Raw genomic sequence first — 15,895 nt, forward strand, 5'->3', positions numbered from 1 at the left:
GCTGCAGGTTGTGTTCCCAGCTGCAGGTTGTGTTCCCAGCTGCAGGTTGTGTTCCCAGCTGCAGTGTGGCACTGTTGCTGTCAGAGGGTGCCAAGCACAGAGCTCGAGGTGCAGCACAGAGGAGGAAGGACTGAGGACATGCAGTGGAGCAGCCTGTGTCCTCTACAGCCAGACAATTGTTTTTCCCTGCCCTCCCCAGCCTTCCTGCCTTCAAAGACTCGTTCTGAGTGTGAGGTTCGTGTGAGCATCCAGCTCCTGCCTTTGATGTTTCCCACTTGAGAAGAGGAGCCCTGGGATGCGAGGGCTGTTCCCAAGGGGGAGGCTGAAGCCTGCCTGTCCTCAGAGGGAGCACAGCTGGTGGATGAGGCTGAGCCATGGCCCTGCTCATGTGCCAGGTGACTTTAGGGACTGGAGAGTTCCTGACCTCGGGCCCTGGCTGGCTTGGCAGTGTCCAGGGCATGGAAGGACAGATGTTGCTGTCATGGCTCAGTCACAACCAGTGCCTGATGCAGCAGAGGCACATCTGCTGTGCAGGTCATGGTCCAAGATCTCACTGGAGAGCAGGGGAAGGGAAATGCCTGCTGGAACTTCCAGACTCGCTGAGGGACACCATGGAAGGTGTTTTTGCCTATGGGCAGGTGCTGGAGGCACTGGAGAATCTGCCAGGACCTGTCAGGACTGAGTGATGAGCCCCTGCTTGGGATGCACTGCAGGGCTGTTGACTTCTGAAAACATTCTTTTGCTAAGTGAACAGAATGGTTTCCTAAACAGTGTGAAAAAAGTCACTTCCTCAGTGACTCAGCTGTCTCCTCTTGTGAGGCTTTGTCTTCAGTGGTGACAGACTCCACAGACCTCAGGACAGGAAGGACCTGAACCCGTAGTTCAAAGTGTGAAAGATCCTCTGGGGTCTTCATACACAAGAATGCAGCTTCAATCCTTCTTTTTCAACCCTTAGGAAGCCCAGGATGGGGAGATCTGGGTGACTTTTACAGAGGAATGCTGAGTTTTTCCACGTGTCAAGGTAAGACAGCAAGGCTTGTGAACTGAACCCACGTTTGTGCTGCTAAGAGTAATTTGCTGAGGGGTTTGAAGGCACAAACAGCTGGGACAAGGGGCTGAATTCACTTGTTTAGGATTTATTCTGCCTGAGGATGAACACAAAATTCAACCTGAAACTGGCTGGTTAAGAAACTGGAATGGCTTGAACAGGCAGGAAGATGCAAAACCCCAAGTATGAGAAGTTTTGTCACCATGAAGTTTGCCAAGCTTTGGAACAGGTTGCCCAGAGCTTGTACAGTCTCTGGTTTTGGAGGTTTACAAGAGTAAACTGGTGAGAGAGAAAATAAGATTTGAGTGCCAGGGAAGTGGGGATGGAGCATGACTTCAGTTCTGCACCACGAGGCCCTGATTTTGCTGAATGCTGCTCTGGCCTCTGAACCAGAACCCAGTTCCCAGGGCTGTAAGAAGCTCCTTGGAGGGAGCAGGGACTGTGCAATGGAGCAGGAATTATTTGTTTCTAGTACATGGCCCAGATTTCAACCATGCTTTTTCTGTAGTGATGAGCAGTACCAGACACTTGCACAACTTCCCCTCTGGCAGAGATGTATTTGATGTAAATACATGTGCTGCAGCTTCAGACACAATAAATGTATTTGAGGGTAACAGGCTGAGTAATCTGGTGCTTGGCAGCTGCTCTGTTGTGGGGATTTTTGCTTTACTGTTAGCAGTGCTTGTGACATCCGTAAATGAAAAAAGGAAGAGACAGTAACTGAACAGCCTTAATATCAAAATAGCTCCAGCTACAACTGCTTTACCTGAGAGGAGGAGTCGTGCTGGGTCTGTCTCCTGCCACAGGAGAGGGATTGCAATGCTCACAGTCCACTGGGGACATTCTCAAGCCATCTCTTTGAGAAATGTCTTTGCTCTGTCACCTGGGGAGGGACAGAAGGGGAGTTCTGGGAGCTGGCTGCTGAGAACATGGATTTCTTTTAATGCAGCTGCTGCTAGCAAGAAACCACAGTGATTCACGAGCTGTTCTTAGGGGAAAGCAGTGCCTTGTTATCAAGAATTTTGTCCTGGTGTGGTGGTGTTGGCCAATCTCACAGTCATAGCCAAAAATGTGCTTTTGATATAGGAGTGGAAACTCTGGGCAGAGGTAGAAACATCAAATCTTTCTTTCCACCCACTGCTCCCCTCATTGTCAGACAAAACTCATGAATCCAGGTACTTCAGCAGAGGTGAGGGATGGACAGTGGGCAGTGTAGGCTGCAAATTAAGTGGGAAAACAAAAAACCAGGGGGCTCTTGTGCAAGAGGGTGGCTTATCCTGGATTATGTGGGCTTCTTTAATGCAAATAGTTCTGAACATAAACATTTACTGTTTAAAATTCATGGTGGCTTAATTGTGGAGGAAATGCCTGTGTAAATGCAGCCTATCAAATGGCTCCAGTGCTGGAGGGAGAAACATTCCCAGATTGACCAGGCCTTTCAAGTGCTGCTTGGTTAGAGAACTGGGGGGCTGTGTTTGCAGTGTGCCAAATGTAGATTTCAGCCTTAAAGGCTTGTGAGGCTTCTCCTGGCAGCGGTGCCTGTTCACATGCAAAGTCCCAGCAGGACATGGAAAACCAGCTGGGGGTGGCTGGGCAGGTACAAAGTGTGAGGAAGGTGAACCTCTGGATGTGTGAACAAAGGTTGCCTGTGACCTTTCTTCCTGCTGCTTATGTGACTTATTTCTGCTGGCACTTGGTCTGGCAGCAGCTTACAGACAGCTCTTGGGTGCCTGTGGAGAAACTGGAACTGTGCAAAGCCTTTTCACCATGTCCAGGTGCTGCCTCTGCCCACACTGAGCTGTTCTGCTGCTTCCCCCAAATTCCAAAGGAATTCTCTGGAGTGCAGCCCTGTGGCACCTTGAGCTTGACACCTCTCATCAGGATGAGTGTCCCCAGCCCCTGTCCTGGCAGCGAGGGCTGTCTGCAGTGCCTGGGTGTGCTGTGAGCCTGAGCAGGGGTCAGTCCCTTCTGTGGCACAGGGCACGGTCAGGAATTGTGCCTGGAACCCAAGTTCATGGGGTCACTCGTGTGGTAACAGCACCTGCTACAACACCGGGTTCAGAGTTGCTTCTGGAAAGCAGAATATCTAGAGATAGATAAAATATCTAGAGATAGATAAAATATCTAGAGATAGATAAAATATCTAGAGATGATGATACTCTAGAGCAGCAGGAGGCTGGGGAGGAGCGAAGGGGAGAGCTGTGAGGAAGGTCAGTGCTGCAGCAGGTGGGATGTGGGACTCTGGTGCATTTCTGTGTTGAGCTGCTTGCAGAGCTGTCCCTGGGATGGCAAACCCAGGCTCCAGCCTGGTCTGAGAAGAGCTTCCCTTGCTGGGTCCTGCTCACTGTGAGTGCTCTGCACAGCTCCTGTCAGCCCCAACTTCCCAGCCCCTCTCCCACCACAGAACGCTGCCCAGCACAGCTCAGAAGAGTTCTGATGTGTGTTCAGAGTAAATTCCTGTTATAACAGGAAAAAAGAGCAAATTGCCCAAGTCTTTTTAACATCTGTGAGTTGCAGTGAATGAGCAGTTCCCAGCCAGAGTCTCCTTGTCCTGACTTGGTGTGCAAAGGCCGCAGGCTCTGAGTGAGTGTGGAAGGAGACGAGAGCAGGGTGAGGAGTGACTGTGCTGCTGGCAGTGCTGAGCTCTGGACTCAGCAGCACTGATTGTTCAACCTGCAGAGCTCCCTAATGCTGCTGCTGTCCTCAGAACACCCAGGACAAAACTTCTGCAAGGTGCCTACAGAAAAGAGACAACAGAACTGCTTGAGAGTCCTGGCCTGAGTGGGTTGACCATGGGAAGCTGGACCAGCAGTGCCTCATGCCAAGAACATAATTGTTGCAGGCAAATGACTGCAATCTGCCTGTGAGAAGCTATTTTAAAGACTCTTGATTTGTGCCTGGGCTTTAACCTGCAGTTGGCATTCATAAGTTACCCTATGCAGAGCTGCAAAGAGCTTAATGACCTTTGAGACATCCACTAAACTTCCTCTGTGAGGAAAACCAGCCCGAGCTCACTTGTTTTGTTTAAAGAAATGTCTTTTCTCTGCAACCAAAATTGCTGTTTGTGACTGCCTTCAGTGGGAGAGAAGATCTCTGGCACAAACTTCTGGAGCTCCTTCTGAGTTGCTTCCATCATTACAAGTATTTTGCAAAGTAAACTCTCTCCTATTGCTTGGAATTGTTTTCTGCCAGATTGTGGAGCATTGTTGTTCACAGGAACCGGCTGGGGGGTGGACAGTGGAAATGTGCTCGAGTCGGTGTCTAGTGAGTGGCTTGGTTGAGGATGGCTGGTGGTTATTCAGGTTTTCAGTTTCTCAGAAGTGCTGCTCTGAGTAAGCTGGGTGCTGTTTTGGAGAGCCAGAGGCTGGAGGATGGGCTGTGAGGGCATGGCAGAAACAGCCAGAGAAGCTGAGCAGGAGCTGCCCAAGGAGAGTGAGCTGTGTCCCCACTCTGGCTCCTGGTGGCCTCATGTCCTGGCACTGCTGTACAGGGACCTGCTCCAGGCTTCCTGGGGCAGGAGCCTCTCCTGCAGGGCTGGGGGCCAGCTGGGCCAGCAGAACCCCTGCCCAGGGCTGGGTGAGTGGGGCTGTTTGCTCAGCAGGGCAGTGCTGCCCTCCAGGCCGGGTCAGCACCCGGTGCTCCCCATCCTGGGCACACCTCGAGCACTGGGGCTTGTCAGGGCCTCCTTCCCCTGCTGGAGGAGTCTCCTTTTTGCTGGTTGCTGGGACCAGTGCCACCTTCCTTAGCTCTTTCTTGCCCAACCTCCCGTGATCTGTGGCTGCAGTTTCACTTTCTGCAGAGGAGCCCTGGCAGCAGCTGGAGCTGCTGAGCCAAGCTGCTGCTGCTGCTCCTCAGGAGGTGGGGCTGAGCAAGTAGCCCCTGTGGCAACCTCGGCCACGTGTGAGGCTGCCAAAACCATTGCTATGCAGCCAGGGTTGCCTGCCCAGTCCTGATCCCAGCTGAGTTGCAACACTCCGAAACTGGCTCTGACCATGTTGTTGGTGCAGTTGTTCCTGTCGGCTCTGCCTGGTCCCTGCCAGCACAGCACTGGGGAGCTCCAGCAGCACAGGTGAGCTCGCCTTTCCCAGGCTCTGGGCGCTGTTTGATGGGTGGGAAGGGTGCTGAGGCCAGAATGCTGCTGGTGGCATCAGCAGGTGTCCCAGGTGTCAGACACAGGGCAGGTCACCCACTGTATTTCTCAGGATCACAATTAACACCAGGGACACTCCAGGGTCCTGGCTCCTGGGGGCTGAAGTTTGGCTGCTGTCAGAGGCACGTCAGTCCTTCCCTCTTCACCCCACTCCAGGTGTGCTGCAGCACTGCTGCTCCAGCTTGGCTGCACAGAACATCCCCGTGATCCAGGGATCTGCTCTCAGCCCTGCCAGGGGAGCAGGGAAATCAATCCCTGCTGGGGAAGCAGTTCTGAAGAGGGGAAGGCATTGGGAAGGGTGTTGGTGGGGTTTCTGATGTGTTGGCTGTGCACATTTCTACCTGCTGGCAGGTTAGCCAGCAAAATGGGAGTTGTGTTTGGCTGTTGGCTTGCAGGATGAGCATTCAGCCCAAGAAAATTATCCCAGGTTTTTTTCCTTTTGCTTTTCTAGTGAAATCATGGGAACATGAGCAAAACTACAGTGGGTTTTTCATCCTCATTCACTGGTACTGTCTGGGATCCTTTAGTTCAGCTTCTAAAGCTGTAAGCAAGTCAATGACCATGTGCAGAGTGTATATATATATATATATATATGTGTATGTATGTATTTCCTTTCCTTCTCCTGAGGTGTGTTCCAGGCTGGAAATCTCTAGGGCAGGGCTCTGATTCATTGTCTGCAGAGCACCCAGAGCCTGGGTGTTTAAAGGTTTGGTCTCTTATCTGTAGAAGTACACCTAATGAATATCATGGGAAAGAGATAAAGCCACAGTAAACTGCTGAGAAGAAATAAAGTAAAACTGGATCAGGAATCAAGGAGTTGAGGCTCCTTCCTGTGTTCCTGTTGATGCTCCAGACAGGTGTCCTGCAGAGCAAGGGAGGACCTGTGAGGGGCTGGGAGCTTGTGAACAGCAGAGAGAAGCTGGAGTCCAGCTCTGCTCTGCCATGTGCAGGGTCTTGCTTACAGAGCTGTGTTCTCCCTGTTTAACAGCAGAGCTTTGCCTTCCATTTAAATGCCTTTGCTGTCTCCTGCCTTGAGCTGTTTGCAGCAAGCAGTTGTTTTGGAAGCTGGCATTTCCATCCAGGATGGCAAACTGACTGCTTGAACAGCCAAATGGAAGGGAGGTCTAATTCTCACTGAACACAGCAGTGAATACTTTTCTCTGAGACACCCTTGGAATTTCATTCCCCAGTTTTTAAGCCCAGAGGGTTAACAATAGAACTGAAAATGGCATGGGAGCAGGAGTGAGCATCACAGGGATGAGCTCGTGTTGGTAAAGCAGAGCAGAGTTGCAGCAAGCCTGAGCTGTTGATAAGACAGATAAAAGCACTTTCAGTGTTTACATTTGTACTTAAACCTGTAGCAGTTCAAAGGTTTTGGAGCAGCTCATTCCCTACCATATCTTTTTGTTTATGGCTGCCTGTGTCTCATATCCAGCTGCCCAGGGCATTAATCCATTAATTTACCAGGATAAGCCTTTCTGTCTCTCTCCTGCTGCAGGAGATACAGGCCTGTATTGTCTTGTGCTTGAAGAGGTTTTTCCTTTTAAGAAATGAGGGCATAATTGTGTTCCTGAGTGGAGGGCAAGGTGCCACTCTGCAGTTCTGGAGCAGGCTGGTGCCAGGAGCAGCAGAGCCAGCTGTGAGCAGGAATTATTGCCTTGCCCTGCCATGGATCCCCACTGCACTGGAACCTTGGCACGGGGTGCTTGGTGCCTGACCTGCTGTCCCTCTAACCCACCCCTTTGTTTCAGTCTTTTTCCTTTCCTCACCCTTTCTCTTTATTCTGGCTGTTGTTGTTCACCTGCTGGTGACAGTCTGCCTGGGAAGGGGTCCTGAGCAGTGGAAGGGAGGAGTGGTGCTTGTGTCAGAGCTGCTCTTGGGCAGAGCAGGCTGTCCTGCCCCACAGCCTCAGGAGTCTTCTCAGGGGTGATTCCCTTCCTGCTGCAGCAGCCTCAGAGAAATATGGTGAAGCTTATGTTGGCAAAAGGCAAAAAGCCACAATGAACAAGGCATTGTTCTGCTAATGAAGAGCACAATTGTATTCCTTTACTTGTCTTGAGTATTTTGTGCTTCAAACACCAGTGCTCCTGCAGCCTGCTTTGTTTTGGTTCTTGTTTCCTATGCTGTGTTCTCACATGTACTGCAGGAAATCTCTGCCTCTCCTCCCTCTGCCAATGTTTTGTTCCCTTATCCTAATCAAAATTCCAACAGCTGAATTTGCCTGTGGACTTCTACGTGTGCCTTGCCAGTCCCTTGTTGCCAGCTGCTGCCGAATGCCGGGGAGTTCACCTGGTGCCTTGTGCTCTGTGCCAGAGCTGATCCATCCCAGCCTGAGCAGACAGCTGACACCAACCCTTGGTGAGAATACCTGCTTTGGGTCAGCCTGAAGGTGCCTCTCGTGGGGCTGATGTCTGGTCTGGTTTGTTGCTGGGTGCCTTGGCTGGAGATGCTGCAGAGCCAGGGAGCCGTGCCCGGGGCTGGAGTGAGTCATGGGAGCGCTGGGCCCAGGCACGAAACCCTGGGCTGTGGGAGGGAGATGCAGGGACTGCCCTCCCTCAGCTGCTTCTGCTGTCACTGCCTTGTTTTCACTGTTGGCCAGCTGGCTTACACGGTCCAGGATTTGTTTTGATGCTGTGGATGGGATTTATTTAACTTCCAGGATGTGGTGGTCATCTCAGCAGTGATAACATGATTTGGCCTATCTAAATGGCATCTTCTGTCTCAGTGCCCAGCATCTGAGGTCCCTGAATAGTTTGAAATAGCTGCACTGCAGCCTCTGCATTGGGATGTGACTTTTAAAGAATCTCAGGCATTTTCCTCTCCATCCATGATTTAAAAAAAAAGTGGGAAAGGGAAGAAAAAGTAGTTTTGTCTCTTGTTACTTAAGAATTGGGATTTAGCTCACGGTTCCAATGGCATACCTTGGACTAGTGGTAAAAACCTGTAGGGAAGCTGCTGAGATCACCCCTAACCCAGAACATACGTGAGCATTCCTTGTTCACCTTCCAGCTGAAGCCTTGCTGATGTCCAGTAATCTTATTTTTAAACCAGATCTGATTCATGCTGTATTTTCTATGCCAGATGAGGTCCTTGGTTGTGAGTAAGTGTTGTGACTGTAGCTGGCAGGAGCGCTGCATGATTGCCTCACTTCAGGAAATGTTAAAATAACACTTTTTTTTCTTAGAAAGCTCGTTTGCACCCCTCCCACTTCTAATTCTCCTAATAGCTGCCCCCAGTTTGGCAGCTGTGTGACAGAGGGCTGTTTGTGTGCTGAGAGGGAGCAGAGCTGGAGGAGAGGTGCGCAGAGCGAGCGAGTCTCTGGCCAGGCCGCCTCAAACGTTTCAGAGCTTTCTCTGCAATCTGGAAGGAAAACTGCTAAACTGTGAGAAGGATCTTGCTCCTCCCCCTGGGCTCTGCAGCTGAAACGAGGGATTTTTTTGTTATATATATTTTTTTCCTCTCGGAGAGGAGAAGCTGCCCCAGCTGAAGCCGCTCACAGCAGGTTTATCTGCGGGGCTCGAGGGGCCGGGAGCTGCTGGAATGAGAGGCCCCCAAGGCTGGAGCCAGCAGCCTCTGTCTGCTGCTCTGGACTCACAGTCAGCCCTCCAAGGTACTCAGCAAAGCCTTAGCTGGGCACAGCCATCTCCTCAGCCCTGTAGCCACGCCAGGTTGGTGGGAAGGAAGCACACGTTGTTGGGATGAACAGATGAACGTGGCACACGAGGCCCAACGTGCTAATGTTTAACTTGTCTCTTGGCTTTTTTTGTCTTTTATTTTTTTAACTTGTCTCTGTTTTTCTTTCCATCCATTAGGCAATCCTGAGCGGTGCACATCTTGACAAAGTCTCCTGGCAACGTTTTCTGCGGGGCTGGATGACAGCAGAAGCCGCCAGGTAAATCGATGAGCCCGTAAAGAGGCGGAATCAGGCCGCACGATGGGTCAGAAGGTCACAGGTGGGATAAAGACTGTAGATATGAGGGACCCTGTGTACAGGCCACTGAAACAGGAGCTCCAGGGCCTGGACTACAGCAAACCCACCCGGCTGGACCTGCTGCTGGACATGCCCCCGGTGTCCTACGAGGTGCAGTTGCTGCATTCGTGGAACAACGACGACCGCTCGCTGAACGTGTTTGTGAAAGAGGATGACAAACTGATATTTCACCGGCATCCGGTGGCCCAGAGCACAGATGCCATCAGGGGCAAGGTGGGCTACACGCGGGGCCTGCACGTGTGGCAGATCACGTGGGCCATGCGCCAGCGGGGCACCCACGCCGTGGTCGGGGTGGCCACCGCAGAGGCCCCCCTGCACTCCGTGGGCTACACCACCCTCGTGGGCAACAACCACGAGTCCTGGGGCTGGGACCTGGGGCGCAACAGACTCTACCACGACGGCAAGAACCAGCCCAGCAAAACCTACCCCGCCTTCCTAGAGCCGGACGAGACTTTCATCGTGCCCGACTCCTTCCTGGTGGTTCTGGACATGGACGATGGCACGCTGAGCTTCATCGTGGATGGGCAGTACATGGGGGTCGCCTTTCGAGGACTCAAGGGGAAAAAACTCTACCCAGTGGTGAGCGCCGTGTGGGGCCACTGCGAAATTCGGATGTGCTACTTGAACGGGCTTGACCGTGAGTATGACCGTGGCAGCACGGCCCTGTGGCTGCCCTTGCCGGGCCATCCTGGGGAGGGCTTTTCCCTTTCCAGAGAGGCCAGGATTGGTGTCAGCAGAGGGATTGCAGCTCTGAATCCTGCAGGGCAAATGCACAAAGTCAGTCTGGCTGCTCAGCTGTGCTGTCACCACAGCTCTGCGGGGAGCAGGCAGGGCCTGGGGAGGTGGTTTGGTGTGAAGAGGTGATGCCAGGTGTCCAGCTAGAGATGGGAAACCTTGTAATGCTACCAAAAGAGCAGCAGGAGCATTCCTCTGACAGTTGCATTACTGGCACTGGAGTCCTGGGGTCTCTGTACAGAAACAGTCCCCTCCTTAAATGGATAATGAAGGGATGCTTGAAATCCCTTGCAGGCAAACAACAGGGACAGATTTTCCCATCTAAGAAAATGGGAATGTTTTCCACCTTTCAAAGTAGCTGACTTCCCTGCCTCTCCAGAGCAGGGTGTGCTCGTTCTAGCGAGGGGCTGGATGCTGTAGTCAGCCCAACTTGCATGCCAGGCCTTTTACTAACAGGCACATCAGTCTCTAGCTAAGCTTAGTAATAAATTTGTCTGTCCAAATGTGCTAAAGTCTGTTATCTCTCATAGTCAGAAGTTCCCATGGGGCCAGACTGTGACTCAGTCCTCTGGGTAGGGTGGAGGGGAGAGGTGAAGGAAGTGGATTAAAATCTGGATTTATGTTGCGAGTGAAATAAGTTTGGCAGTATTGGTATGAAGAGTAGTTTCCCCTGCATTCCAGAACGGGGCTGTAGCAAATTGGGCTCTTGTGTTTGTGCTGGAGGTGTCCTAATGCTGGCCCAGCACTGGTAAACCCTGAGTACAGCAAAGCTGCCACCAGCACCAGAAAAACTGAGCTGCCAGGATGACCTGGACAGCCTTGCAAAGGGGCAGGAGCAAAATCTGCAAGTGCTTCAGGAAACACACTTCAGCTCTGCAAGACCAAACAGAGAGCTCTTGGCAGAGCATTTCCTCACCCAAAGAAAGCCCAGCTCCTTCTGCCACAGCAGCTTAAAGAAAGTCAGCAGCTCCAGGAACCGGGTTTGCCGGAGGGTCAAAGCCAAAACCTGCAGCTCCACTCAAAGGCAGCGAGTGTGTGGAGCTGCTGGCACAGAGCTGCACTTTGCAGGGAAAGGGCCACCTCCAGGGCTGGGTTTGGTTCTAATGTGCTCTCAGCTAAGGAGTGAATGGTGGGCACCAGGCCAGCAGTGACTGGATGCTATTTTGGCACAGATAGAAAGAAGGTGTCTGGCTCTAACCACTTGTGAGCATTCAATAGCAACACTGTCCAGTGATTGTAGTGCTTGTGAATGGAAGGAGGTCAGATTTGTGTGTGCTTTCTCCTTTGCTCTCCTGTCAGACCGGGTTATCAGTGCAGGCTGAGGACAAATCTTAACCTCTGTGGAAGATCCTCTCCCTGTAAGGCCACTGCAGTGAGATGTGTTTGTTCTGTGGATATCTGAAGGCTCTGGAGGTCAGGCCCTGTGTCCTGGGGATGCTGGGCAGTGCCTCTGTCCCAGCTCTTTCCCCATGGGACTGGGGCAGATTTTGGATGCAGTGGGTCTGTGCCCCTGTGGTTTGAGAATAAACCACGCTGGGGAGTGCCAGAGGAGTGCTGCCACTCGTGGGCCTGTTTGGCAGCATCCCAGGTGGGCACAGAGCTGCTGTGCTGCAGGGACAGCACCCCAGGATGGGGCAGGGCACAGGGGACCAGGGCTGGCTCTGTGACACAGAACAGCTCAGAGCTGGGCTCGGGGGCTGGGGGAACACTCAGGTTCATTTGGCACGTAGCAGTGGCAGCTGGAGCTGTAGGCATCTACCAAAGGTACTGAAAGCTGCAGCTTCTCAGCCAAACCCATTCTGTGGGGGCTCTTGGGTGTCTGTGTTCAGCCCCAGCAAAGGAAACTTGCTAGAGGTGCAGGCAGAGCCCCTCAGGCAATAGAAGGATAACTGGACATTATCTGCTTTGGGATGCCTGTCAGCCCTCTCTGGGGGCAGGACAAACCCCTCAGGCTTGAGCAGTGTCAGGGTGAGCTTTGACAGCAGCAGAGGCTGTGAGGAGCTAATGTGAATCTTCCTCCTGTGCAGCTGGGATGTTTGACCTCAGTCCCCTCTGTGTTGTGAGTGACTCCTCAGCAGCCCATGTGCCATTCCTGCAGAACTTGTATAATCTTGTTCAGGGCTTTAAGTACAGGATGCAGAAAAAGATAGCCAAAGGCTTGTGTCCTTCCCAGGTTTGTGGCACAGGAGGGACTGCTCCAGTGGGAAGTGTCAGGGTGCAAGCAGTAAGATGAAGCTTTGACAGGTGGCTTTGTTTTTCATGGGAGCTGTGAGATGGAGGGGCTGACAGCTGTTACCCTCCCGTTTGAGATAAATCACGGCACTTTCTGGGTACCCAGACACACTCTGCCTGCTGTAGTCTTTTACTTCAGTGGCTCTTACAGAAGTTTCTGGATACTGCAGTAAGAGGAATGAGCTAAAGATGTGTTCTGACTGGAATGAGTGGAATTGCAGAGGAGGAACTTGCAGTCAGTATTCCAGGATTGTTTCATTCACACATTAAACAGCCTGCAGGAACCTCATGCTCTGCTGGTGTGTGGTGAGCTGAAGCTGCTGAGGCCCTGCAGACAGCACTCACTTCTCTTGCTCAGTGTTCCTGGGGGGTTGAGGAGCAGCAGGTGAGTGTTACCTGTGGGCTGGGCTGTTCATGTCTCGGCTCTCTCTCCCCAGCTGAACCACTGCCTCTGATGGACTTGTGCCGGCGAGCCGTGAGGCTTGCCCTGGGCAAGGACAGACTGACTGAGATCCCCACCCTGCCCCTGCCAGCCTCCCTCAAGAGTTACCTGCTCTACCAATGACCCTCGTGCTCCAGGACAGGTGGCACCAAGGCGGTGATGGGCGCTCTCCACCCTCGTGTCGGCCCCGTCGCTGCAGCTCCCTGGCCAAAGGATTCCTGCCACAGCTTCATCCTCCTGTGCCCTCACTGCGAGCTCTCCAGCAGCCCTTGTTCCTCTGCTTTGTTCCTTGGAAGCCACTTCCCCTGCACACTTACAAAAGGAACATTTACAGAGGCTCTGTGCCTGCCTGCTCCTGGGAAAAGGCTCTGCTGCCTCCCCCGGCTCCGAGGGCCTCGGGGGGAATTCTTCTGTACCAGCTAAAGGGAAGAATGATCATCAAAGAACAATAATAAAAATAAAAGTAAGAATAAAAACATAATTTGGGGAAAGAGGAGGCATTAGGAATAGGAATGTTAAGACCAGGTACTAAGATAGGAAAGGCTCAGGATGGCCAGCAGAGTTGGGAAGAGTCTGGAATACCTTAAGGAATTAACTAATGAGTTTTTAAAAGCCAAAAAATAAAAAGTACAACCCCAAACCCTGAAACACCAAAAGCAAGAGCCCTTCCAGCAGGACACTCCTAGTTTGGAGGAGGTGGTTATGTTGCTGATGTCTGTATCTGTGCTGGGACATCTCACCTTGCTCTGTTGCTGTTCCACAGGTTGACTCCTGCTTTCTTGTTTGTCACCATTGCTTGTCCTGCTCCATCCTCTGCTCTGCCTCCTCCTGGTGGGTTTGGCTCAGTTGATTTTGCAGTCAGGCTGTCTTTAACATCTCCTTCCTGACTGAGAGCTGCAGCTTTTGCTCTGGGGTTCCTGGCTGCTGTGGGAACAGGGGAGGATGAGCTTGTGCCATGGGCTGGGACCATCTCTATGGGCTTTGTCCCCCAGTGCAGGTCCTGTCCTGAGCTCTACTCCATGCCCAGACTTTAGAGAAACTAGCATTCCTCTCATGGCACTGCCAGGGAATTCTCTTCTTGGATAAACTGCTTAAATTCATCCTGACCATGGTTGGTTCTGCCACAGACCATCTGCTCTAAACTCTGCAGCAGGAGTGGTTCTGTGCCCTGCCGGGGCAGGAGGGTGTCCCACAGGAGTGTGGCTGCACAAGTGGCACCAGCAGGTGAGCCCAGGAGGGGACTGCTGCAGCCTGGGAGGGTTAAACAGAGCCCAGGGGGATCTTCAGGCACAGCAAGAGGAAAATGAACCTCTGCAGAGCTGGGGAGCAGGAGGGAGCTGCAATAACCGGGACGAGCAATTCAGGCAAAATCAGCACATCCCAAATAGATCCTCAGTAGCCAAGTAAAGAGGATGACACTCCTTTATTAGCAGGAGCTGCTCTCTTGACCTCTCCACAGGTTACTATGCTGCCTTTCTGGGGTTATTTTGCACATTTTGTGGTTTTTTTCTTGAAAAAATGTTTGTGTGATTGTGGTTTTGTTTTGTTGGTTTTTTGGTTGTTTTTTTGTTTTGTTTTGGTTTTTTTTTTTGCTTTTGAGTTATCCCTTCAGTTTTGTGTAGGTACAAATGAGTTTAGTTGTTGAAAATGTTAATATATATATTTGTGGTGTATGTATAAGAACATGTTTTAAACAGCTGCTGTAGGGTACCTTTTTGAAAATAAACTACTTGCATAGTATATTTTTTAAAGCACAGAGTTGGTGCCAAGACTGGGTGGGGTGTGATGTGCCCCTTTTTTAATCTAATATTATATGACTTTTTTTTCAACGTAGGGGTTTGTACTAGTTTCTGTTGCAGGGTGGGACACAAAATTCAGTGTGTGTGGAGCCCTACTTGGTTGCCTTCAACTTGAACCAGTGTCTTCCAGAACTCCAGGGAAGGAGCTGTGTTCTCCCTACTTCTAATGCTCTTTGTGCTCCCTCATTTCCATCTCTCCTCACTTCACCAGGACAGTGCTTTGTACAGTTTAAAATCCTTTCTATTTTATGACTGTAGATAATACTCAGTAACCTAATAAACTTTATTAAATATTACTTGGTGATGGGTTTTATTTGCATGAAATGATCAGATTTCCTTGTACTTTGTTTCTGCATGAGCAGTGAGCTTATTCCCAAGAATCCTGCCCAAACAGGCAGAGCAGGGGCTGCCATGGCCTGAGCTGTGCTTGGAAGAGGTTGAAGTTTAGAGCTGGTGTGGAGGAGGTGATGGAGGCAGAGACATGAGAGTGTGCAGCTGCCACCAGAGATGGAGCTGAAGATAATCCGTGGTCAGACAGCCTTGGGGTCCTGGTGGAGCTTGGTTTGCAGCAGCTTTTACAGCTCTGTCCCCTGGCTGTGCCCTCTCCAGGCTGGGCAGTGCTGAGCTGCTCCCACATCGTGTCAGCACCGAGCTTCAGCCTCTCCAGGTGTGGCGATGCTTTTGTCCATGATGATGAAGGATCCAAGTCCTCCTGCTCTCCACACACTTCTGTCTTCCCTGCAGCCACCAAGCTGTGTGTGGAAGCCAAATCTTTTATTAATCATGCTCTGCAACAGGTGAGGTTCAGCTGCAGCCTGAGAACCGCCTCAAAAGGGTCGTGGGGAGGGACGGCTCAAAAAAAGACAAGTGCTTTCTTGTCTCTAGTCAGGATAAGACTTTTTTAACAAAAATTTTGGGTTTCTCTTCCATGTGGAAAACCACATGATTAAGGGTTGTAGATCCTGAGCTGTAAGGTCCAGCAGAGTCGGTAATCACAGTTGTGGATTGAAAGCCAGAGCTTGTGCCTGCTGCTGCCCGGAGCCAGCATCCCTTCCCTTGAGGAGGCTGGAGTGAGGCTGGAGGGTGCTGGGAGGTGCAGGAGCTGGGGAGGGGCAGAAAACTGAGGAATTAGTTCATGCTCAGCTCCAGACACCCAAACAGGCTCGTGTTCCAGCTGCATGGAATATTTGAAACAAATGACCGGCTCGGGGCTGGGAGCCTGCAGTGTTTATGTACAGTGCCATGGCAACAGGGGAGGAAGTCATGAGCTGGGGATTGGACCTGATGGAATCAACAAATGATATCACAGATTAGCAAATCCTCGTAAATCTGTGGCTCTCTGCTGCCCTGCTGTTCTTGCCTCCATCCCAGCCTGGCAGCGTGGAGAGCAGATCTCTGTGAGCAGAGTCAAAGCTGCAGTGGAGCAGCTTTTGGTTCTTCCTGTGAGCTGAGGCTTTGTGGGAGTAATCTGTGTCCAGAATAGTGTGCAAGAGGGGAA

General features: G+C 51.6%; 1 protein-coding gene across 7 annotated transcripts in view; it reads left to right on the forward strand.

Moving 5' to 3' along the window:
- The window catches only part of SPSB1 (splA/ryanodine receptor domain and SOCS box containing 1), a 25,802-nt gene extending 11,109 nt beyond the window's left edge, over window positions 1–14,693 (forward strand). For 2 of the 7 annotated variants that reach the window (XM_015648507.1, XM_015648517.2), the window contains exons 2-3: window positions 9,011–9,826; window positions 12,594–14,693. In XM_015648507.1, the coding sequence (XP_015503993.1) occupies window positions 9,133–9,826; window positions 12,594–12,721 (822 nt within the window). In that variant the 5' untranslated portion in view covers window positions 9,011–9,132 and the 3' untranslated portion in view covers window positions 12,722–14,693. The other 5 variants (XM_015648510.3, XM_019008781.2, XM_015648518.3 and 2 more) reach the window with 5 other exon arrangements.
- The last annotated feature ends 1,202 nt before the right edge of the window (window positions 14,694–15,895 follow it).

Source organism: Parus major, chromosome 21 (genome assembly GCF_001522545.3).
Source record: "Parus major isolate Abel chromosome 21, Parus_major1.1, whole genome shotgun sequence".
NCBI lineage: Eukaryota > Metazoa > Chordata > Aves > Passeriformes > Paridae > Parus > Parus major.